The 23,640-nt window shown below is 35.4% G+C and overlaps 1 protein-coding gene across 1 annotated transcript in view; it reads right to left on the bottom strand.

The window, feature by feature from the left end:
• The window catches only part of ORC3 (origin recognition complex subunit 3), a 128,085-nt gene that overhangs the window by 21,167 nt on the left and 83,278 nt on the right, over positions 1 to 23,640 (bottom strand). Inside the window, exons 12-16 of the mRNA XM_044676370.1 lie at positions 20,417 to 20,533; positions 18,976 to 19,055; positions 5,179 to 5,312; positions 2,541 to 2,617; positions 1,505 to 1,605 (exon numbers count right to left, since the gene is read on the bottom strand). Coding sequence (XP_044532305.1) covers positions 1,505 to 1,605; positions 2,541 to 2,617; positions 5,179 to 5,312; positions 18,976 to 19,055; positions 20,417 to 20,533 — 509 coding nt within the window. The remainder of the gene's footprint in view (positions 1 to 1,504; positions 1,606 to 2,540; positions 2,618 to 5,178; positions 5,313 to 18,975; positions 19,056 to 20,416; positions 20,534 to 23,640) is intronic.

Raw genomic sequence — 23,640 nt, 5'->3', positions numbered from 1 at the left:
GAGATATTTCATGTTTCCTTCTATTTTTTCAGTCTTTTGACTTTGTTTTATTTGTTCTTGTTGTCTTGAGAGATCATTAGCTTCTAACTGCTCAATTCTAGCCTTTAGAGACTGGTTTTCAGCTATGATCTTTTGGTTTTCTTTTTCAATCTTGTTCAATTTGCTTATCAGTTCATTTGATTTCTGAGCCTCGCTTTCCAATTGCAAGATTTTACCTTTTAAACTGTTATTTTCTTGCCAGATCTCTTCCATCTTCCTCAGAATCTCAGTTTTGAACTCTTCCATAGTTTGTGAGGAGTTTTCCTTATTTGAGGAGGGTCCGGATGCTTGTTTGTTTTCCTCCTCTGTTTGCTCGGTTGTCTGGATTTTCTCTGTGTAAAAGTTGTCGAGTGTTAAAGACTTCTTTTTCTTGTTGTTATTCTTTCTCTTCTGAGCTTCCTGAGACTGGGTAGCCATCATTAGCCCAGCAGCTTCTCAGGTTTATCCTCGCGCTCAGTGTCTGTCCACGGTCTATTGGCTCCTGAGGTCTGAGTTCTGGTTTTTTCCAAGGTCAAGCCCCCTGGTGGACCCCCTTGCTTGATCCTCTGCAGGAGGTTCCTTTACAAGTCTCAGGGCGCTGCTTCCACAGTCGTATACCCGTCCACGCTGGTTCCCCACTCAGGCTTTAGTTCCTGGCTGTGTCTGCCTCCACCCACGCCTCCGCAGTGCCTGCGCTCTCAGCCCACGCTCTGCGCCCTGCGTCCACTCTCTGCTCCCGCGCTCAGATTTCGCGTGCATTTTTTGGCTTATTGGGGTCCTAAATCTTGCTGCTCTCAGGAACAGGCCCCGGAGCTGCCAATGACTCAATGGGTGCCCCAAACTTGCTCTATTTCTTTTTAGCTGGCTTCAGCGTTATAGGTGGTGTGTGTGGAGGGGGTGGGGGTGGTGTGGTTGCTTAGCCCGTGATTTAGTGAGAGCTGTTTCACCCCTTTATAGCATGGAAATGCCTCGATTCCATGTACCTTCCACGCTGCACCCTGTTGTGGGGTTCCTCCGTTCGTCTGGACTTATTTTTATGTCCCCTTGAGGAGTTTTGTGTGTTTTGGTCAGGAGAGGTTAAGAGCTGCTTCTTACTCTGCCGCCATCTTAACCCGGCCCCCAGGCTGCTCCATTTCTTTGCCCTGCCCAAGACAATTTAAATATCTAAACCCATTTCCAATACAGCCATTGCAATAACAGTAGTTTCTAGAATGCAGACGCTTTATTACTAGAAAGTATATGAAGACTTTCTTTTCTCCTTCAAAAGCGTCATGGTGCTGGATCAAATTTAAACTAGTGACCTTGGGAAGCAATTATTAGGAATGCTACTTGATGAGATATATTGAAAACTGAAAACAAACTCAAATTACAAATTAAACTGGACTAGGTGATCCTGAAAGTATAAATGCATTATGTCATAAAAAGTTCCCTAGATTCAACAGACTAGGGTCTAATATTTGTCTCTGTAGCACAATAATAGGCTTACCTCACTAGGTTGTCGATCATGTCCACAACTTTGTCCCGTTGTACTTCAAATTTGGTTTGCTTCTTATTTGAACTTCTTAATTCCTTCATTTCCAACAAGGACTATAAATGAAAGGATACACTTTCCAATAACTTCTTCTAGGAAATCTCCATACAAAGGAGAGTAATATTGTTTACATAGTAATAGGCAAATCTGCCTCTTATCCCTCATCATTTTCTCAGGGTAGGAGGGTCAGAAAAAGATCCTTAGAATGCAAGGGTTCTTGTTCCAAAGATCATGGTAGAAGCTTTCATATCAGAATGCTCTCTTTCATAAAGGGACTCTATTAAACTTTCAGGAATGGAAGCAAATTGGAAGTTCAATTTAGGTACTAATGGTATGTATTCACAAGTATTTTTTACTTACAGTATGGACATTTTTCAACCTTCCTCAAAACTACATCAGTAAATTACCTATGAACCATTCTACACAGACCAAGTTTTGGTGTCCAGTTATTGTAATGTGGCATCATGGTACAAAGATAAAAATGTTTATTTGATTTCACAATTACATGACAGCAATGCTATCATTTTTATTAATGCCAATCATGTGAACTTTTCTTTCCAAATTGTTTGAAAAATGAATACTTATATATGTGGAACATATGCAAAAAATAAAACAAAGAAAAGCACCTTAGATTACTTAGGTAGGAATTAGCAAAGCTCTCTGATCACAGTGAATGAACTAGCATATGCTTTCCCTGTTGTTTGTCAGTGCAATATTCCTTATGACTGCATTTTCCCCAGAGAACATTTCCACCTATGCTGGCTAACAGTTCCCAGAGAATGCTCACATTCCCACTTAAGGTACTACAGTGGGGCAGGCAAGATAGATGTTCAGTTTACAAATCAACTACAAAGTCAGTTACTTTGTTCAACTTGTGGTTTTAAAACAAAACCAGAAAACAGCCATGCAGAACAAATCTAGAACACTCAACTAACTGAAAAAGGTTAAGTCACAGGAAATAGCTAGCTGGCAGATAAGAAACTGGGCCAACCTTCTGAAGATGATAGAGGTCTGTCTTCTGGAGTCCTTTCTGTTGTGATCCTGACCCATTCTCTTCCTCAATGGATTCTGTCTCTAGAAAAAACCAACATTCAGCACTTAAAGGAGAAGCTGAATTAAATAAAAAAGATAGAGTCCTGCTAAATCAAGGGAAACCAAAGGTCATAGTATTTTTTCATTTGCCATGGGGCCAGAGTTCCAAGAGATGTCTGATTTTTTACTAAAGCTGAAAGTCAATAAGCATATTATTACATAAATTTATGCTACAAAAATTTCAATTCCCAAAATTTATATAAAAAGAAGTACCCACACTCTCATGTATTTATCTGGAAAAAAGCCCCAAGTCATGGCTACAAACTTATTCTCTATGAAGAAATTCATATTCAATTATAACAGCTGATCCCTTGCCTTTTTGTATGCTCTAATTACAGAAATTTGGTGAAGCTGGCTTAGATTTACCTACATCTAATTGATCTGGCTAGAAGGCGGCTCAGGATATAAAGAGGAAAGTATTCAAAACATTATGTAGTTTAAAAACCAGAGGAAGGCCTTGCACCCTTACTGAAAGCACAGAGTCCAGAGGGAGTTATGGCATAAGATGGTTTCAAAATCTTTTTTCCATTTTTAGTCTTAATACCTGTTTAGTTTTAATAACATTAAATCCACTCACATGGATTGTTTGGCTTAATTCAATAGATTAGGAGGAGGTAGGCAGCAGTGTTTTGCAACAATGAATTCAGTTATTAGTATTTTCTGGTTAAAAATTACAATCCAAGCATCCTCAGATATTTCCTAGTTGTGTGACCCTGGGCAAAGTCACCTAACCTCAACTGCCCAGCACTCTTGCCTTGGAATTGATATCTAGTACTGATTATAAGACAAAAGGTAAGGTTTTTTTTTTAAAAAAAAAATGAATCAATCAATCAATAAATAAGTCAATAAATTCATGAGATTCTACTCCATTTTAAACCCCAACTATAATTTTAAATCTCAGTTGCAATGTGGTAGATTTAGGAATAGAAGAGAACCATGCAAATCAGTATTTCTTCTCTTTCAAAATAAATGTGTTATATTTCCATTTTAACATATTAATATCTAAAATGAGTTCCTGAACAATTTTAACTATCATAATTTTAAACCCAGATTATATGGTAGAAAAAGATTTTGGAAACATAACAAAATGAGTAAACCTAACATTTTTACCCTTTAAAATATTTCACTTCACTTCCCTTAATCCCATCCTTTTCAAGTACATAATCTAATAATTTCTTCAATTTCTAAGATATTTCAATCTGCTTTATGCCATATAATCTCTAAAAATAACATTCCTTGAGTGCTACCATGTAGCATGACTTTTCATTGCCTTTCTGGCATCAGCTGATCTTAAAGGTATTATAATAATTTCATTTAAAAAATAATTATCTATTCAGATTCAGGATTGGGCTGACAATTTTATACTTTATGGTATTTGATGGGAATTTAAATGTAAGACGTTCCAGTAGACGAAAGAGATATGCTTCAGTGACTCCTATTATAAACATTTTTGTACATTTGGATATTCTTTGACTCTAACCACTTCCTTTGCTCCTGTCATTTAAACCTCTTTCCTTTCATCATCCATTCGATATGTACTACAGCTAGGAAAAGAAATATACAGGTTTGAGTAAAAAGATAGGACCCCTGAAATCAGAGCTTAGAATCTAAAAATACCCCAAACACAATTATCCAAAATTTAAAGTTAGAAAACTAATGTTTAATATGATACATTTTTAACCTAGTTCCTGATTCTTTCCAATGCTTGGAATGACTTCCCTACTTGACTAATATCAAGTTGTCATTCTCATAAAATATTTCTGTATACAGAATGAGGAGTGGAAATTTACTGCTTCCTCAAAAAAAAACAGGAACCACTATCCCTCTGAAGTCAGAGATAGAGTATGGAAGAAGAGTACATGAAAAGTTAAACATCTCTGTGGGTTCATTTTTGCCTAAGACATAAATGTCCTTAAAAGTATGGTATGCTGTCTTCTACCTATGTTATTCGCATGGAGCATTCAACAAAAAGTAAATCAGGTTATCCTGCTATTCCTTCACCTTTAAGCTAAGGTGTTTTTATGCTATCATTGTAGAGCTTTCTAGAGTGCCTTAGATCATTTCTAATATCAAAGTTACAATTTTCTGTAAATCTGTTTGGAGCAAGCCTCATGCAATCAGCTATGCAGTGAGCCTTACTATCCTGAAAGCAATTCATAGCTATCAAATTTTTAATTTCACAATTAATTTATAGTGTTTTTTAAATCCATAAAGAAATGAGCAAAATGCTGAAGAAAAACTAAAAATAATTTTGTTTTAAAAAAAATGAGACTGATTCTTCTGAATGAAATGTAGAAACTGTCCAGTTAGAATAGTATTTTATGTTAATCATTATTTAAGTTAAGTTTGGAGAAAAAACATTTGGCATGCTCATTGTCTGCAAGAAATAAGCTTTGGAGGCTCAGGGCTATGATATGATTTTGGACCAGTGATTTTCTTCCTCATAAGCCCTCGCTCAGTACATCAGGATATGTCATTTCAGAGAGACTCCCATGGCATGGTTAACTACCATACTGACACAGTTAGTACACACTCACCTTCAAGACTCTGAAACTGGGCCAAGAACTCCTTCAATTTCTCTGCGGTGCTGCCAAGTTGTTTTCCAGGAGAGGATTTAAAAACTTCTACACATTTCTGAAGAATGGCCATCAGCTCATCTTTAGCCAGCATCCTAGAAAAGCAGAATCAGTTAATAAAGATGGAGTGCAACTGGCAAATTAATGAACAAAAAAGCAGTGCTTCTTGAAATTTGGAAAGATGTAATTTCTACAATTCAGTGTTTGTGCTCAGGAAAAGAACTGTGGCCATTCTTTTATTAGAAGCTACCAATTTTCTTGTAGAAAAGCTTTTCAGTAATTGATTTGATTTTTAGCAGCCCTTGGGAGACTTGACATAATAATATTCAAATCTGAAAAACTAAAAAAGATCTCAAAGGAAACAGAGAAGCTGTGACATTTTCTTCAGAGGTGGGCTCCCTCAATACAAATTCCTTTGATCACCCAGCCAATGATGTCACAATAACTTCTCAAAGAATCTATTTGTAAACAAATTGCTTCTGTGCTAGTTAGATGTGTGAAAGAGTGAAAGGAAAGGAACAGTTGATTTTGTTTTGACCAAATCAAGTACAAAAGATTTGTAAATTGGAATAACTGCTTGAAATGAGACCAAAAGTATTAAGCACAAGATGCTTCGGCCCTGGGATCCACATAAGACTTCCAGAGATTGGTAACTGCTATTTTTATTTAGCAAGATAGGGAGAGAGGCCGACCTGTCCAAGCAAATTAGATTCAAAATAGGATTGAGAACTTAAAACATTCCAGTGTCTGTGCAATTTCTCTCTACAAAAGCACTTGCCCTGTCAGGAACAGAATCTGCTCAATCAGGTCAAGGTTAATGATGTGTTTATTAAGCCACGAAACATAGTTATGCCAATAATATTCTTAATTGCATAGCATATGGACAGAAAACATTAATAGCATGCTGATGACAAATATTAATATCACCAAATGGAGCAAACAGAATACCAAATGATATTAAATGAAGTTAACTATGACTGGTAAAGTTTTTGGCTACCTCAACTAAAATTGGAAACAAATATAAAAATATCACCTTCATATACAATGTATAATAGAAAACTGCAGAGATGGGAATAAAAACTTTTCCTATTTTTAAAAAGCAAATTTAAAACATTTTTCCTCTAATTCTTTGACAATGCAATAATTACTCAAAATAGATTCTTCATCTATTAATCAAAAGGTTGCTATGGGGCACAAAACAGAAATTCATTTCTTGATTATCTATGAGTGGTAACTAGATTAAATACAGCCTGTTTCTCCCCTGTCTTTCTGGGACTAGAGTATGTTGACAGTAGATCTAAAATGGGAAAAGGTCACTCCAGAAGTCAGATGTAGCTGAGTGATCTGTTTTGCTTGACCTTTGGCTTCTCTGGGTGAGCTACCAATCTCTAGCTCTTAACATGCCAGCTCTCAGATGTTCATCAAAGACGTAACACAGTCTGTTTTATGAGTAAGGTATTATCATATCTTAAGGTCCTTCAATTGATACTGCATTTCTCCAATCTTAAGACCAATTCTCAAGTTCAGGACCGGCACTATAATAATTAACCATTCAATTATTGAAAGAAAATTTTGTTTAGGGGCCTGACCTCAATAGTGGAGCAAACTTAGGTAAATTAAATTAAAGGAGTTTATTAAGCATCTCATGGCAATATGGCATTGAGAGCCATCAAATTCAAACCACATGGTATTTTTGTTGATGAACTTTGTAAAAAGGGAAAGATAATCCAAATAGGTGCAAATTTCTAAAAGGGAATGGGCTAGCATCTCTCAGCTTCTCCCTTACTGCCTCTATTAGGGAAATTAGGGGTAAGGAGATGGGATGAAGGCACATGTGTCTCCTTGCCCTAGCAGGTACTATCAAGGACAAGAGGATGGGATCAAAGTACATGCCCCTTCTCCCTAGGTCTTTGGGCACCTACCCAAAGACAAGCAAGTCTGGAAACAATGGGGTCACTCAGTCTGATTCAACACACATTTCACACAGAGATTCATCATAACATTTATGCTGTTGTTGTACAATCATTTCAGATGTACCCAACTTTTCATGACCCCTTTTGGGGTTTTCTTGGCAAAGATACTGGAATGATTCACCATTTCCTTCTCCAGCTCATTTTACAGACAAGGAACTAAGGCAAACTGGGTTAAGTGTCATGCCTGGGATCACACAGTAAGTGTCTGAGGCCACATTTGAGTCTGGGAAGATGAGTTTTTCTACTTCCAAGCATAGTGCTCTATCTACTGTGCCACCTACCTGCTCTCCATCACAACCTATACATACATATATACATTGCAGTGTCACTTTGCCTACATTCAGGGCATAAGAATGGGATATTATTTTGCAAATTGGATTCTAACTCTACTGGGCTGGATCCCATAACTTTTATATTCCTTCACAGATACTGTTTTCTATAAATCTGGATAACTTTTATCAGTTAATGTTAAACCAAACATCAATTACCTGTTTTTCAAAGTAAGAAAGTATCTTATGTCTTTTCCAATGGCCACATTGCTCTTTTTTTTTTTTTTTTAAAACCCTTGTACTTCGGTGTATTGTCTCATAGGTGGAAGAGTGGTAAGGGTGGGCAATGGGGGTCAAGTGACTTGCTCAGGGTCACACAGCTGGGAAGTCGCTGAGGCCGGGTTTGAACCTAGGACCTTCTGTCTCTAGGCTTGACTCTCACTCCACTGAGCTACCCAGCTGCCCCCTGCTCTTTATTTATTTTTTTAATTTTTATTTTTATTAGACATTTATTAATATTCGTTTTTAATCTGTTTACATACTTTATGCCCCTACATTCCCCTTCACCCCCCGCTCTCCCCCCACCCATGGCCAACACACATTTCCAATGGTTGTAACATGTGTCCTTGTTCAGGGTCTATTTCCCATTCATGTCCGCCTCAGCCCATGCATTCAAGCAATTGTTTATCTTATATGTTTCCTCTCCTGCAGTCCTTCCTCTGAATGTGGGTAGCGTCTTTACCATAAATCCCTCAGAGCTGTCCTGTGTCATTGCAGTGCTGCTGGTACAGGAGCCCTTTACATTTGATTTTACCACAGTATATCAGTCTCTGTGTACAGTGTTCTTCTGGTTCTGCTCCTTTCGCTCTGCATCAGTTCCTGGAGGTCTCTCCAATTTGCATGGAATTCCTCCAGTTTATTATTCCTTTTAGCACAATAGTATTCCATCACCCGCATATACCACAATTTGTTCAGCCATTCCCCAATTGAAGGACATCCCCTCATTTTCCAGTTTTTTGCCACTACAAAAAGCGCAGCCATAAATATTTTCGTACAAGTCTGTTTATCTATGATCTGTTTGGGGTACAAACCCAGCAATGGTATGGCTGGATCAAAGGCCCTGCTCTTTATTTTTAAAAATATTGGGGGACCAATTACCAATCTCATCCCATCTCCTTACCTGTAATCTCTTTTTCCTAATGGGGGCAATAAAGGAGGAGCTGAGAGATCCCCTTTTAGAAATGTGCACCTATCAGGATTATCTTTCTCTTATTGTAAAGTTAATCTATAAAACAGCATGTGGTTTGAATTTGATGGCTCTTAATGTCATGTTGCCACAAGATACTTAATAAACTTTTAATTTTCTTTTGCTTGAGTTTACTTCATTATAAAGGTCAGGTCCCCATTTTTTTTAAACCCTTAACTTCTGTTTATTGGCTCCTAGGTGGAAGAGTGGTAAGGGTGGGCAATGGGGGTCAAGTGACTTGCCCAGGGTCACACAGCTGGGAAGTGTCCGAGGCCGAATGTGAACCTAGGACCTCCCGTCTCTAGGCCTAGCTCCCAATCCTACTGAGCTACCCAGCTGCCCCCTCAGGTACCCATTTTTTAAAAATAAACTTACAAAAAAAAAAAAAAAGGACATAATAGGACTGACTAGAACTGATAATTTGATAGAATTCTTTCCTTTTATGATTGGCTAATAAGAAATATGTTACTTTGCAAAATGTGATAATATATGTGTAATTAAATTCTCCTCTCCTTGAGATTCCAAAGGAAGAAAACATTTTTATTTATATAAGAAAATATAAGAGGGTTATTAAGGCATGGATTTAGTCTTGGATCTGAAAGGATTGCCATTCAAATCTTGCCTTTGACATACAGTGGGTATGTAAACATGGGCAAGTCACTTAACCTCTTTGGAAACCTCTGGGGACCCTGTAAGACAATAAGTTAATGATAGGTTGCTTATCTAGATTGGCAGAGGGAATGTAAACATACATATTCTCTTTCTCTCTGCCTCCCCCAGATACCAAAACCAAAGCAAATTTCCCATAAACTCTCATAAAATTTCCCATAAACAGATTTCTGACTAAATTCATCATAAAAAATTCATGTATTACAAAAACATGAATTAAAAACATCAAAAATCATGTTTATTAAAGAGTTTTCTCACACTTCTGGGATTTCTATCACCCTATCCAGAAGCTGGAGGAAATAATTAAAGTCTCAGACTAAAGATAAGTCACATCAACTTGAATTTGCCATTTGGTTTCTTTAGAGACAATAGATCTAATCATCGTTAAATTATTGGGCTACATTAATTTAATAAAAAAAGTGAAGGAATACTCTATAGTCAGAAGTTTCGAGAGGTATATAAGGATCTGTGCAGCTAATTTGATATACACCACTAAACTGAAAACAAACCCAGCTTTCTCTATTAATGAAAAATAGGTGGCTATCTTGGCAAAAAAAAATTTTTTTTCACTTTAGGCAACTACAAGACAACTCAGCCCCTAGAAACACTCAGGAAAAGCCAAACTTATCTGAACAAGACAACATAAAAGTAACTGAAAAAGCAAAGAACAGAATCTGCTCAAGTGAAGCTCATTAAATAGCATCTCTAATAGATACTTTGGAGTAGATTTTACATATTGGACTCTAGAAAGGGGGCAAATAGAAGATATCTATGGTGTGTCACACTATTTAACATCTCAATTAGATGGTTAATTTTTAATTTAATTTAGAAACAATCAATCATTATTAGGCACCTTCTATATGTCAGGCACTGTGCTAATTACTGGGGATATTAAAAAAATCTTTAAATGTGGCAGTTATTTAGCAATAATTTTTAAAAAATCATTATGTTGGGTGGGCAGAGCAGGGCAAAGTTCTCTCTCAGTGTAGGAAGTTTCAGGCTAAGTCCATGGTTTCTCTGCACATCTGTTTGCTTTCACTTGCAGGTTTTTGTTTTTATTTTTGCTGTAGAGGGTGGGAGGCAGAGTTGAGCAGGGGACAGGAGCAGAATGAGAGCACAGTATTGCAAAGTGAACACAGGTGTTAAAAATTAAAGAGAGAACTCTGTACAGTGGGGCCCCGCGTCCACAGGGGATAGTCACATTCCAAGACCTGTAGTGGATGGCTGAAACCTCAGCTTTAAGGAACACCTACTGTTACCTGAGGGTAACTGAATCAGAGGATTATTGAATCAGCTGATACTGAGGCACTATTGTACCACTAGTACCACTACCCTTGTACTTTGGGACCCTTATTACAGTAAAAAAGAACTTTCTTAAACAAAAGCACTGTGATAACCTACAATGAATGTGGATCAAACAATATTATAGGCAGACTAGATGAAATTTTCCCATGGGAGTAAGAGTATGGGGACAATGAAAAACATTCAGATGACTTCTCTAGTACAAAGGTAGGGCAAAAAATTTTACATGGATTTTCTGGATTGTAAGACTCCTAATCTCCCCACAATATTTGGAAGGGACATCTGTATTTCCATTTCATCATGCTTAAAGCCAGCAATTCCTGGTTAGGTGCTGATTATTAGAGTTTCTGGTCAGAAGAGGATGGAAGGAGAATTTGATTACTCTCTCTCAAGTTCTAGAGCAGATCATTTGAGTAGCAAATTTGTAAATCCTACTCAGACAAAACACAACAGTCACTGAAAACAATTCCCAAACTTTTTCTATGTTTCAAACAAAAATATATAGACTTTGTTGTCTCCTTTTCTTTGGTGGGGAAAGGAAGAATATTATGATTTAAGGAACTTGAGGAATAAACCTCTAAAACAAAATTTAATTAAAATATAATAATAATATAGTTTTCCTAAGAGAAATGTTAAAGAGTTATAAGAAAAGAATAACTTGCTTCTTTACCTTTTTAGTCATTAGATAATGAGCTCGGAGCTTTTATTCATTCATTTTTTTATTTGTTTTTTATTTGCTTATTGGTAAATTAATGAATTTTATCGTGAGTCGATGACTCACCCAGTAAAAAAAGAATCAATTGTTGGCCAATTTGAGAAATATGAAATACCTGAAGAATGAGTAGGTTTAATGTTCTTTTAAAACTCTATTCAAGAGTATCTGGGTGGCTCAGTGGATTGAGAGCCAGGACTAGAGACAAGAGGTCCTAGGTTCAAATCTGACCTCGTACTTCCCAGCTGTGAGACCTTAGGCAAGTCACTTAACTCCATTTGCTTAGCCCTTGCCCACCTGTCTTAAGAGTTGTAAGACAGAAAGTAAAGATTTAGGAAAAAAAATTAGTAAAGAAATAAAAAAATAACTTTAAAAATATATTATAGTTTCATGTTATGGTCAAGTAAGGGAAAAGAATTCTTTACTCAAGATATAAGTCATTGCAGTATGGTAGGTATCATGAGTCCTAGGAGGTTATCCTGACATGTACTACAAGCAGCTCAAAATCCTCTTGAGTATTAGCCTGCCAAAGGGCTGTGTCAGTTAACTGATAACAACAACAGGATCATGGGGCTTGGACCTGGGAGGGGCTTTAGAAATCATATAGTGCGACCCCTTCATTTAACAGATGAGAAAACTGGCATACAAAGAGGTTAAGTAATTTGTCTAAGATCACACATGTGCTAAGTAGAAAAATGGAATTTGAACTCAGGTCTTTAGACTTCAAAACCAGTATTCTCTTCAATTAGACTAGTGGTTCCCAAACTTTTTTGGCCTACTGCCCCCTTTCTAGAAAAAATATTATTTAGCGCCCCCTGGAAATTATGAAACTATTTATTGAACTCAAAATGGAATGTAATACAAAAAAAGTGTGGCCATCACTGCTCCACTTAGATTGCTGCAGCAACCACCAGGGGGCGGTAGTGCCCACTTTGAGAATCATTATACCGTAAGTTTCAAAGTTTCTTAAGCTGCTTTAGAAATACTGCATTTGAGACCTAAAATAATTTCCCTAGATCTCATTAAATACTAGTGAGTTTTGACAAGGTCACTTGCCTTATCATCCTGTCTTATTTCCAATGTTAAATATCAGCATGATACATTTGGAAGGAAGGTTGGCTTGTTTGCTGAAGATTCAATTAGATGATACCTACCAGGTAATGAATATTTTTGGTCACAGCGTATCATAAAGATTGTGGGTGTGAAGTAGACAAATGTGCTTGGTGAAAGGAGCACACAAAAAATTCATAGAGCCCTTGAAGAAATAAACTAGGAGAGAGAGAGTCTAGAAATTAAGAGATAGAAGGATGAACACAGAAAACAGGAAAAAAAAAAACAGCAAGAGAGATAAATATAGAGATACACATGTTGAGAAAGTGAGAGACTTTCTCTCATGGTGTACTAAGCCCAATGACATTACAGATAAGTATCTAAAGAGTTTATAAATCATTTTGCTTATTAGCAGCTAAAGCCATAACTAGCTTTATGTACTGTAAGTACTTGCTCTGAAAGTCAGAGGGAATCCATAAGAGTGGAAGTAACAGAATCACAGAACATAGAGTACCCTTTGAATACTTGTTATATAGTAATCTGTCTTTCATTTTATAAATTAGGAAAGTACACCTGAGAAAAATGTTATTTGACCAAACTCACAGAGAAAATTAGTGGCAGAACTAGGCTAGAACCCCAATTTTTTGATGCCCAGATTAATGCCTTTTCCATTATGAAATGATGCCTCCAAAAAATTCCACTCAAGGGTCAGAGAATCTAATTAGTTGATTGACTGTAGCTTCACTGACTCCAGTTGGATGAAGTGATCAGAAGGTTATTGATCAGCAGGGATTCTGCAGTAATGGTTAATTTAAAAACAGTGAACCACACTAATAAAATATAATCTCTAATACATTTTCAAGACAAACTTTTCCACTATCTTCATAATATCTTAGAATTTCTGTAGTGTGTTTTCTATTATAAGGAATGATAAGGATGGCCTTTGCAAGAGAATAGCATTCTTTATGGCCCCCCCTTTCTTCAAACAATATTAAACATAGTTATCCTTTGACTTACATTTGCCCCAGATTTTTAACACTTGCTAGCCTATATGTTCTGAATAGTGACTCCTAACTTCTATGGAAGATAATTACTTTGCTATTATATTTCAAATTGAAAATAATTGGAGATATCTTGATATGCTACAAAACTAGAGTTGGGAATTATCAACTCTGTCCTAGTTTTTTTTTTTTTTTTCTATTATCTTCTGTCTTAAAAAGCACTGAGCTAGATTGCTGTTTAGGAAGTATTTCATAGACAATGGAATTGTCATTATTTATGACTGGCCATTTATATTATCTTGAATCCCTCTGCAGAATCAGACAATGATGCATTATTAAGCCTTCAGATCTTTAGTCTCTTCCAACTAAGTTAAACTGATACAACATTAATAATATGTGTAATGCCATTTTTTCCGAACTCAACAAAATTTGACCATTTATATTTTTTTCAGCAAGTCAAGTCTCAGAAATTTGAATAATTTTCTTATAGTCTGAATTCCTTCAGCAATTATCACCTGCTGTTTATTGGTGTTGGTAGCAAGTTGAAAGGTCACATATGGGCCAAACAAACCAGCTACAATGGTTCCTTTCTTTCATTTTATGTTTGAGCCATACACCAAGACAACTAATGGCAGAATGTTCTAAGTCCAACATTTGTCAAACCTGTATTTGGATTGAATTCTGATAGTATTCTGTGAGGCTATTATGCAAAGGACACTTTTTTAAATAGAATGTTGGGAGTTGATCATTAAGTCCATTTCATACTTGAACAAGAATATCACCTATGACATACCTAAGAAGTGGTTATATGGTATATATTTTGTAAAATTGCTAAATCGTATTTTGCTTTTATTAATAAATTATACTAGCATCTTTTCACTCATATTTGTTTCCAAGTGCAATCCAAGGATTGTAACAAAAAAAGCGCATTTTAAGAGAGATGCCAACTTTAGGTAGAAAACATATTACATTTTATAGAGATGTGTAAGAGGACAAAACATTTTTTGCATAACTGTTATCACAATTTCTATTCCCAAATTTATCTATTGTGAAAGTTTACAAAATCTCTGTTTTCCAGGAGGCACTAGGTTCAAAAAAGAAGAGTTCATTCAACATTCCTTGGTTTCTAATTTTGTTCACTTTAAGGCCAGATTCAGATTCTCTTTTATTAGTTATTTTGAAATTATTTCCTGGTAGTCGACTTCTTAGCAAAGAAGTATTGAGGAATATGTGTTTAGCTTTTAACCATATACTATTGATGTCTTGAGTTTTTCTTCTTTCATTGAGGCTTAGCTAGGTACATAATTAACCTGATTATATCCTGTATATTATACTATCTTACAGGTCAAGGTCCCTGGTATTTAAATATATTTGATGGGGACAAGCAGAACCACTGAAAAACTATTAGATTATACTTATGGTATAGCTGAAATTTAGTTTCCTCATAAAAAGATTGAAAAAAATTTTATCTGATTTCTGTGAAAATTTTATATGTAACTTCCAGAATATTTACAGAACAATTGTGATATTTTTCTTGCTTCATTTTTGTTTTTTAAACCCTTACCTTCTGTCTTATAATGGATACTAAGTATCAGTTCCAAGGAAGAAGAGTGATAAGAGATAGGACATATCTGAGGCTAATTTGAACCCAGGACCTCCTGTCTCCAGGCTTGGCTCTCTAACACTGAGTCACTTAGCTGTTCCTTTGTTTCATGGTTTAAAAAAAAACAAACATCTTTTTAACACATATACTTTCCCAGTGAAAGCAAAGGGCTTTTAATCTGAGAGAAAAAAACAACAATTTTTGAAGAATCAGAGATGTAGGAAACTCCAAAGCCAACAGGTTTAGTGTGTTTGGACAGGGTAAAAATATTTCTAATGATGACCTATACTCAAGAAGTGGCTAAAGAATATCTAGGAAATATATGATCAGAAAAAGAGGGTAGGTTAATAAAGTGGCAGAAAGAAGGAAAATAGATGGACAGTCCAAATGCTAAAAATGGATCCATGGAATATAAAAAAACCTAGAGAAGGCTTCTAGCATGTTGGGTAGATTTTTGTGAAACATTTATGGAAAAGCTTAGGCAAGAGTGAGAAAGTATGAAAAGTTATGGACTAGTTGGGATCTGTACTGATGGAAGGAATATCCATACTGAGATCACAGAAGCACTAAAGAATTAAAGAACCAATTTTAATATACATGTTACCTCTTAAAATACTCTCTTTGAATTTTTTATCTTTTCCTCTATATCAATATTTAATGTTTATCTTAGATTACATCTTAAATCTTGTAGTACCTATTTAAAAATTATTTTGAAGATAGGTATTTTATAATTTACTTTGAAAATTGGTAACAAATAAGGTATTTGTTTTGAGACATTCTGTCCTCCAAATTTATATAAGAGAATATGGTGAGAGAGAGGAAGCCTCTGTTTGAACCAGAAGCTGATTTTCTTCTATCTACAGCATAACAAAGGGGACAAACTTAGACAAGCAAAGAAAATTTAAAGGCATAGTACCATAGAAATTTTATATTTACAAATTTTACAATTTTGCTATCTCAGGGAAGCATTCTTGCTACCTCAGGACACAGAATCTTATACATTATGTATGCCTTTAGTCAGTTCTGTCTTTCTCTAGTGTTATTTTCCTGGTAATGGAGGAGTGTGACCTCTCTCCTATTGTATTACATGGAGAACATATGACATACTACAGATCACATATCACAAAATAATGTAAATAGATGTGTAAATAAGTATAAATAGTGTGTGTATATTGTAAATTTCATTATAGTATAAGTATTGGATATATGTAAAAGTTGTATATATGTATATTTGATATGTATGTTATGTGTACATATATGTACATCATGCATGTATATTGTGTATGTGTTATATGTACATGTCATGTGTATATATGTACATCTGTAAATTTTGTGAATGATTTGATACTAAATGAGTTGCAAACATTTAAATAAAATTTGCATAAGTGAGTTTGATGTTTTTGTTGAAATTTTGATGTAAAAGCTTATGTAATGTTGTGTTAAAAATGTATTTTTCCAAACTTGTTTGCATTTATTAGTTAGTAGAATATTTCTGTATTAGAATAGGAGTTGTGTTTGATGTTTTTGCTTGTATTTTATGTTGATATTTCCTATTTGTTGTTGATTTTTAATTTTGTTGGAAATTTTGCATTGTTACTTGTTATTCTGTACTTTGAACTATGTGATTGTTAAATGTATTTTTTCCCTTTACCTTTCTTTGTTGAAATCCCTAAAGTATGGTAGAGTAAGGTAGTGTTAGATAGAAGAGAGGTAGTGTGGATTGTTTGTTATTTTGGGTTAGAATTTTAGTTTAGTCCATAGTGCACAAATACCAAAATATTGTGTGAAACACTATTTTGGGTTTGTGCAAAGGGGGGAACTGTAATAGGGAAATAGGCTTTAAAAGCAGATTTAGATATTTAGCCAGGCAGGCTGGCAGGAGCTAAAATTCTAACTTGGAACACAGCAAGGGCCTGAACACAGAGGACTCTGAGGGCAGTTGGGTTTTGAAGGAGTTGGAGAAGTCATAGCCACTGACCAGAGAGTCTGTGGATTTGGGGTATCTCTGTGCCTTGAGCAACATCTGCAATATCTCAACTAGCAAGATCTAGAAGAGCAGGTTGAGAATAGCTATCTTGTTTGGTGGACAAGCAAGACCAGTCTCTCTGACTTCTCTGAGGATTTATTTGGCTGGTACCTGTGCTCTTGGACTATGAGCTTATGATCAAGAACATCTGCATGAGATCCCACTATTCCCTTGTGTCCTGGCTGCCTGCCATAGTGTTAGTGTAGGGATTACCCAGACCTTTAACCCTGAATTGATCCCATAGGTGTTATGTGTAGTCTGTCCATAGTTATTTGGAGTAGTGTGACCTCTCCCACATCTTTTACCCTTAAATTAGCTATTAAACTGTGTTTTTATAACTTCCTCCTGTTTCATTCCACAATCCAAAGGGCTCATTGTCATTTAATAGGAAATCCCTGGCTGAGTTGGTCTGAAGTGACAGTTGCTTCCCAACTGTTACCATCCATTCCCAAGCCCTGTATTTATGAGTTTGGTGAGATTTCTAGTGTGTTACTGTGTGTCAAGCAATCACCCTTCATTTCTCCTTCATCCCTTCCCCCCCTCCCAGAAATCCCTTTGTGTTTATTTACCCACTTCAGAGGTTTGTCCAACAAGACTTCAGTCTGTGCCAGAGTTTTCTTCCCTGGCACAGAGACCCAAAGATGACTGTATTCTGGTTTTACTGTAAAATAACAGCATAAAACAATAACCAAAAATAAGCGGCAATCTCAACCATAAGAGTTTTTGACCACTATACTGAGGAATATTTATTGTTCAATAATTTTAGTCAACTCTCTTTGTGACTCTATATGAGGTTTCCTTGGAAAAGATATTAGAGTGATTTGCCATTTTCTTCTCCAGTTCATTTTATAGATGAGGAAACTGAGGAAATTATAGTGAAGTGATTTGCCTAGGATCACATTGCTAGTAAGTGTCTGAGGCTAGATTTGAAGTCAAGAAGATAAGACTTCCTGACTCTAGGTCTGGTACCCTATCCACTACACCACCTAGCTGCCATTGAGGACTCTAAAGAAATCTATATTTAAAAATTTATGAAATTCCTTGACAAGGAGAGGTCCAGAAGAAGAAATTACATACAAATATGTGTCAAAATTTTGTCTTGTTCTAGTCCCCCTGACAACCCCCACCCCTTTCTAGTTAGTAAAGTAAGTTTATAAATAACCAATATAAAGTAGTAATAGTAGGAAGTAAGATTGCAAAAAAGAAGCCAGTCATTTACAGACTATCCCACAGATTGAAGGCACATTATTTGCAAACTGCATCATATATTACCTAAAAATTACATCCCAGTACTAAATGCTAAATCAGAGGAAATCATCAGGCTTTTCTGATCCTATTATCTGTAAACCTCAGATAAGCACAAGACATCCACAGTAAGGCCAACAGAACATCAAATGTTGCTGATAACTTTGAGATGATGAACATATATTAATAAAATAACCTCAAAATGGTGTAGGTAAGAATCTGTCTCTGACCAAAATCCTATAAAGATTAGAGACCCTAAATTCTTGCTCCTCAAACAATATAACATCTCTGTCTGGGTCCATGCTGCCAAGTGCTCCCAACTCTAATCCATAATTACATGAATGACTCTCTATTCCTTTCTCTCTCCCATCCTCTTCCCCACCCTGCCTGCCTTCCTCCACCACCCCATCCCTGTCCCCATATCATTTACCTTTTTACCCAACTCCCTTTTGTTGCTTGTTTCTGTAATTTCTATACCATTTGTTCCTGTACCCTCTGAACCTTATTAAAGTGTGATCACAGTCTCCCTTCCCACTGTCATTGTAGTCTTCCTGAACAAGTATCCAAAGAATCAGAGTTGCTCCCCCCATTTCGTAATTCCATAAATTAATTAGCAATTCAAATGTTTAAAAAAAAAAGAAAAAAAGAGGAAGGAAAAATACCTGAGGAGGTGCAAAGCAGGCTCATATTCTTGTGATTCCCAAATATTCTTTTCTAAACATGCACAATACAGCTCTCTGATCTGAAAGTGAACAACATATTAGTGAGAAGCTGGGAAGCAAATGTTGAAATTGTTCTATATTAGTAGGTCAAAATTCCATATATTTGAGAACCCAATTAGTATTATTAAGGTGACCAATTTATTTAATTGATGCCAGATGTGTCATGAACTGAGTGCTTTATAAGAACTTCCATTAAATGAATAAGCATGTACATGGGTTTGGCTGATATCAGACACTGTGCAGAAGTAATTGGAAAATATCAAAGCGGGAAATTGATGTGTAAGAAATCTAGATGTGGCTGTTATCTCAAAATGTGCAAACACAGTCAATCAGAGCAATTATCTCAAAAACAATAGAAACAGAAATTCCTTCACAATTGGTCTCTGGAACTGAGTCAAAATTGTAGAGATCAAGTTTTTCTCTGATAATCTACTGCACCCATAAACTCCTATAGGTACCTATACTTCAGCATTTCTGTGATTCTTTGAGTCTCTCTGATATGTCTATAAGCTGTTTCTTATAACTGCAATATTCTACCTTCCACTGTAAGCGACTTTATATAGGCTATTCCTAATTGTGTACACCAACTTGTTTCTGTCTCATAGAATTCCTATCTTCCCTTAAAACAGGGTTTAGGTACCATCTCTTATATGAAGCCTTTGCTAATTCCTTAGTCCTTTGAAGTTCCTTTGCATCACTTCGTATGTACTCTAGTACAGAATGTAAACTTCTTAAGGGCAAGGAACATTTTGTTTTTGTCTTGATAGCCCTGGTGATTTGATTGTAGTGAGTCAATGCTTATTATATGAAATTGAATTTCTTGAATTATATAGAAGAGATAGAAGCTCTAGGATAAAAATCTCATATGAAGCAGAAGTACTAATCTTATATAATACTTCAATGTTTCCTCCTTTTATAGAATCATAGTTTGTTAGGGTTAGAGGACAACTTTTTCATTTTGAAGATGAGGAAACTGAGGCCCAGAGAAGCTAAGTCAGTTTAGTTCAGTTCACAAGCATTTTATCCACAGCTTTTTAAAAAATCTCATAAAAAGTCCCTGTAGAAAAGATAACAGACTGCAAACTATAGGTGCATTAGAAACAAAAATTACATTTATACATTTCAGTTTTTTTTTGTCAAAGAGAAGCCACATACACTGTGAAATGGGGTTGTGTATAGCTGTGAACATCTTGAGAGAAAACACTTTTTCAATTACAAGTACTACTGTATGTAGCTAGAATTGATTCAGATTTGCAAAACTTTTTTTTAAAAATAGGATATAATTATTCCAAATTCTGATTCCTGGAATGATCAGGAAGTCAAAGTATATAACTACCAGCGTTTCTACTTTATATATTTCCAATCAGAAAATATTAGTTACCTGTCGTCCCAAGGGATATTTGGGAAGGGAAGATGTGAATGCATGAAGACACTTCAGAACTATGAAGAAATTCTCATGATAAATGTGTAGCTCTTCCAGAAACTTCACGGTTTGTTCCTAAATATGATTTTTAAAAATTTAATATATCATTCAATAATAAAAGTGATATAATAATACCACTTCAGGAGAAAATTCTTATTGGAAAAATCAACTATTTCCAACTAACATTAGACTTATGGCAAGTCAATAAAAGAGCAGATTCTAAATTACAAAATGGCAATCTCAATTAATAAGGTTTTAGAAGTCAAACGTTATACAAGATTAGAGCAAGGCAAATCTGGCTACCAAATACATTTCTATCCAGTGATTAACAGCCAGGTATTCTTTTGCAAATGCTAGAATCAGTTCTGTATTTCCAATACACATATATCCCTAATACCATGGAGTTATGAAGCAGAGATGGGCAAATGTATAAATGAGCACCTAATTGGTAGTTCTATTGTATCCATCACCTCTGAAGAATAAAAAATGGAGCAAGCCTTCTCTATAAATGTCTGATAGTATCCTAGTGTCTCACTAATATTAGATGGGCTAAAATGAACAGAAAACCAAACATTATTACTTAAGAATCAATATAATTAACTCAATGAAATTCTGCTTATAGTTTGTGTTTTCACAAAGGTATTATTACAAGGATATACTGACTTCATCCATGAAAAATAAAGTATAAAAGAAGAAATATACGGATAAAATTTTCCTCATCATTCTGTTATAGAAATATACTCATTCAGTCCTGATGGTGATTGATAAAAAGGTCAGAAACTTTAACTTGTGGAGAAGACATAAACTTTCCAGAGGCTGGCTTTTCCAGTTATTGAGGGAAACTCAATCCCATCATTCAATATAGCGTCTTGTCTCTCAGAAAAAGTTGAAAGGGAACAGAATTCCAAGGGCCACTTAAATACCAAAATCTCTTCATATTTCTTGTTTGAAAATACTTTAAGCACAAAACTTGGCTACTGTGAGATGCTGAGTTAGTAGACTGGATCGCGTGCATTTTAAATTGCTTTTTATTCTGAATTTAATACCAAATGAAGTGGGTATTTCCACATTCAGACTATAATAGAAAAAAGAAGACTGAATATGAAACCAAGAATCTAAATTATGTATAGCTCGCTTTGCTTTTTATGCATATAATTCAGCATGTAATTTTGAGAGCTGTCTTGTTTATCTCAAAATATTTTTATTGGTATCTTTTTTCCCCCCTTAACATTGCATATATTTCTGTGTGTATCCTCCTTCCCTTCTCTCTGCTCAGGAGGCCATCCTTTATAAAAAAGATTTTTTTTTAAGGGAAGAGGAAAAAACTCAGCAAAGCCAATCACCATATTAAAAAAAATTATTGAGTTGTATGCTCTGTTTCATATTCATGAGCCCCTACCTCTGCAAAGTAGATGGAGAAAGATGTCTTCCTACATCTCTTTTTGAGGACAAATTTAATCTGATTCTATGCATTTTTAATGTAATATTTGACTTTTCAAAGCATTTTAAAATTGTTTTGGCAAAAAATTTTTAAATTTCACAACCTATCAAACAACATCTTTACTAGGATATGTTTCTAAACTCTATTACCTGAAACATTTTCTTAGAGTCTAACATTAAGGTGTCAAATAGAAGACTTAAACTACTGTACTGCCTTACTTCAATAATACTTACTTAGCAGATAACCATTATCTTAAGCTCTCAAGCATGCTGAAAATAACTTCTCAGATATAGATACAGTCAAGTAAATTAGATCCATAAATGACTAGGTTCAATAAATTTCCCTCTACTCTACTCCTTGAAAAAATCAATTCCTTGTTCAGCAAACTATGGCTCATTACACTGAAAGCATTGTAGGAATAAAAGAAATGCTTTTAGCTCTAAGATGTTTTCCTCCTATTCCTTTAATTGGCTGATGAGTAATTTAAGAGGTGAGAAGGTAAGATCTGAGGCCTATCACACTGAGAGTTGTCATAATAAAAACACACATTAGTTGTACCACAAAAAATACAGTGCAACTCAACTTTTCAGCATAAACTATAAAGCAGAGAGGGCATAAAGTCCATATTCAGTAATTCTGAAATAGAGCTTTTGTATAGAAAAACTTATCTGTCATTGATTACTAATCACATTTCATGCTGGATCATGTTGCATATTATTCATTTCAGTCTTGGAAATTAGATTTGCTAAGTGAGGATGTCTCAAAGCAGTTTATCTTTTTTTAATGTAGTCCACATGTTTGGTCCTTCACATATTTACAAATTATCAGGAATTTAAATAGGAATCTGTCTATATATGCATGTAATCTGAAACCCTTATTATTCTCACATAGGAATACAAACTTAGGTGGTGGATGAAACAACACACTAATATCTCTTTGTCAAAGAGCATTCCAAGATGGTTTTAGGAACTGAAATCAAGTTGTCTTTCCTGTATTCTATATCTATTTTCCACCCATAATCAGGAGATAATATAGAGGTATTGTTTAAAATTATTTTCACAGCAATATATTCTACCTTGTACTCTCCCTTAGTGATGAAAAAGTATTTCTTGAATCTGGTTTCCAAATCCTAACTACAATAAAGTTTTGAATAATCAGACTCTCCGAGATTAGTCATTTTGAACAGCTGAAATTAACCAGATAGCTGGGAATTAGCCCTTATTTAAAAAAATGTAATTTTTCTCATGGAAATCTTTTTTTTTAATCTTTACCTTCTGTCTTAGAATAAATAGTATATATCAGTTCCAAAGCAAAAGAGTGGTAAGGGCTAGGCAATTGGGATTAAGTGACTTGCCCAAGGTCACACAGCTAGGAAGAGTCTGAGGCCAAATTTGAACATAGGACCTCCCAGCTCCAAGCCTGGCTCTCTGTCCACTGAGCCACCTAGTGGTCCCTTAATGGAACTGTTTTACAAGAAGCCTTTCCCAGTGTCCCTTAAGGTTAATGCCTTCCCTCTGAGATTATCTTCAATTTAGCATGCAGATATCTAGTTTACACAATTTGTGTTTATTGTTTTCCCCTATTAGATACTGAGTTCTTTAAGGGCAGGGGTTATTTTTGCTTTTCTTTATATTCCCAGAATTTGCCTGGAACATAATAGGTGCTTAATAAATGCTTATTTAATAATCAGTAAGCATTTATGGAGTACCTACTATGTTGTAGGCACTATGCTAAGCACTAG

This window comes from Gracilinanus agilis, chromosome 4 (assembly GCF_016433145.1).
Source record: "Gracilinanus agilis isolate LMUSP501 chromosome 4, AgileGrace, whole genome shotgun sequence".
Taxonomy (NCBI): domain Eukaryota; kingdom Metazoa; phylum Chordata; class Mammalia; order Didelphimorphia; family Didelphidae; genus Gracilinanus; species Gracilinanus agilis.
Note: the sequence above shows the minus strand (reverse complement) of the source record. Positions and strands in the feature narration are given on the sequence as shown.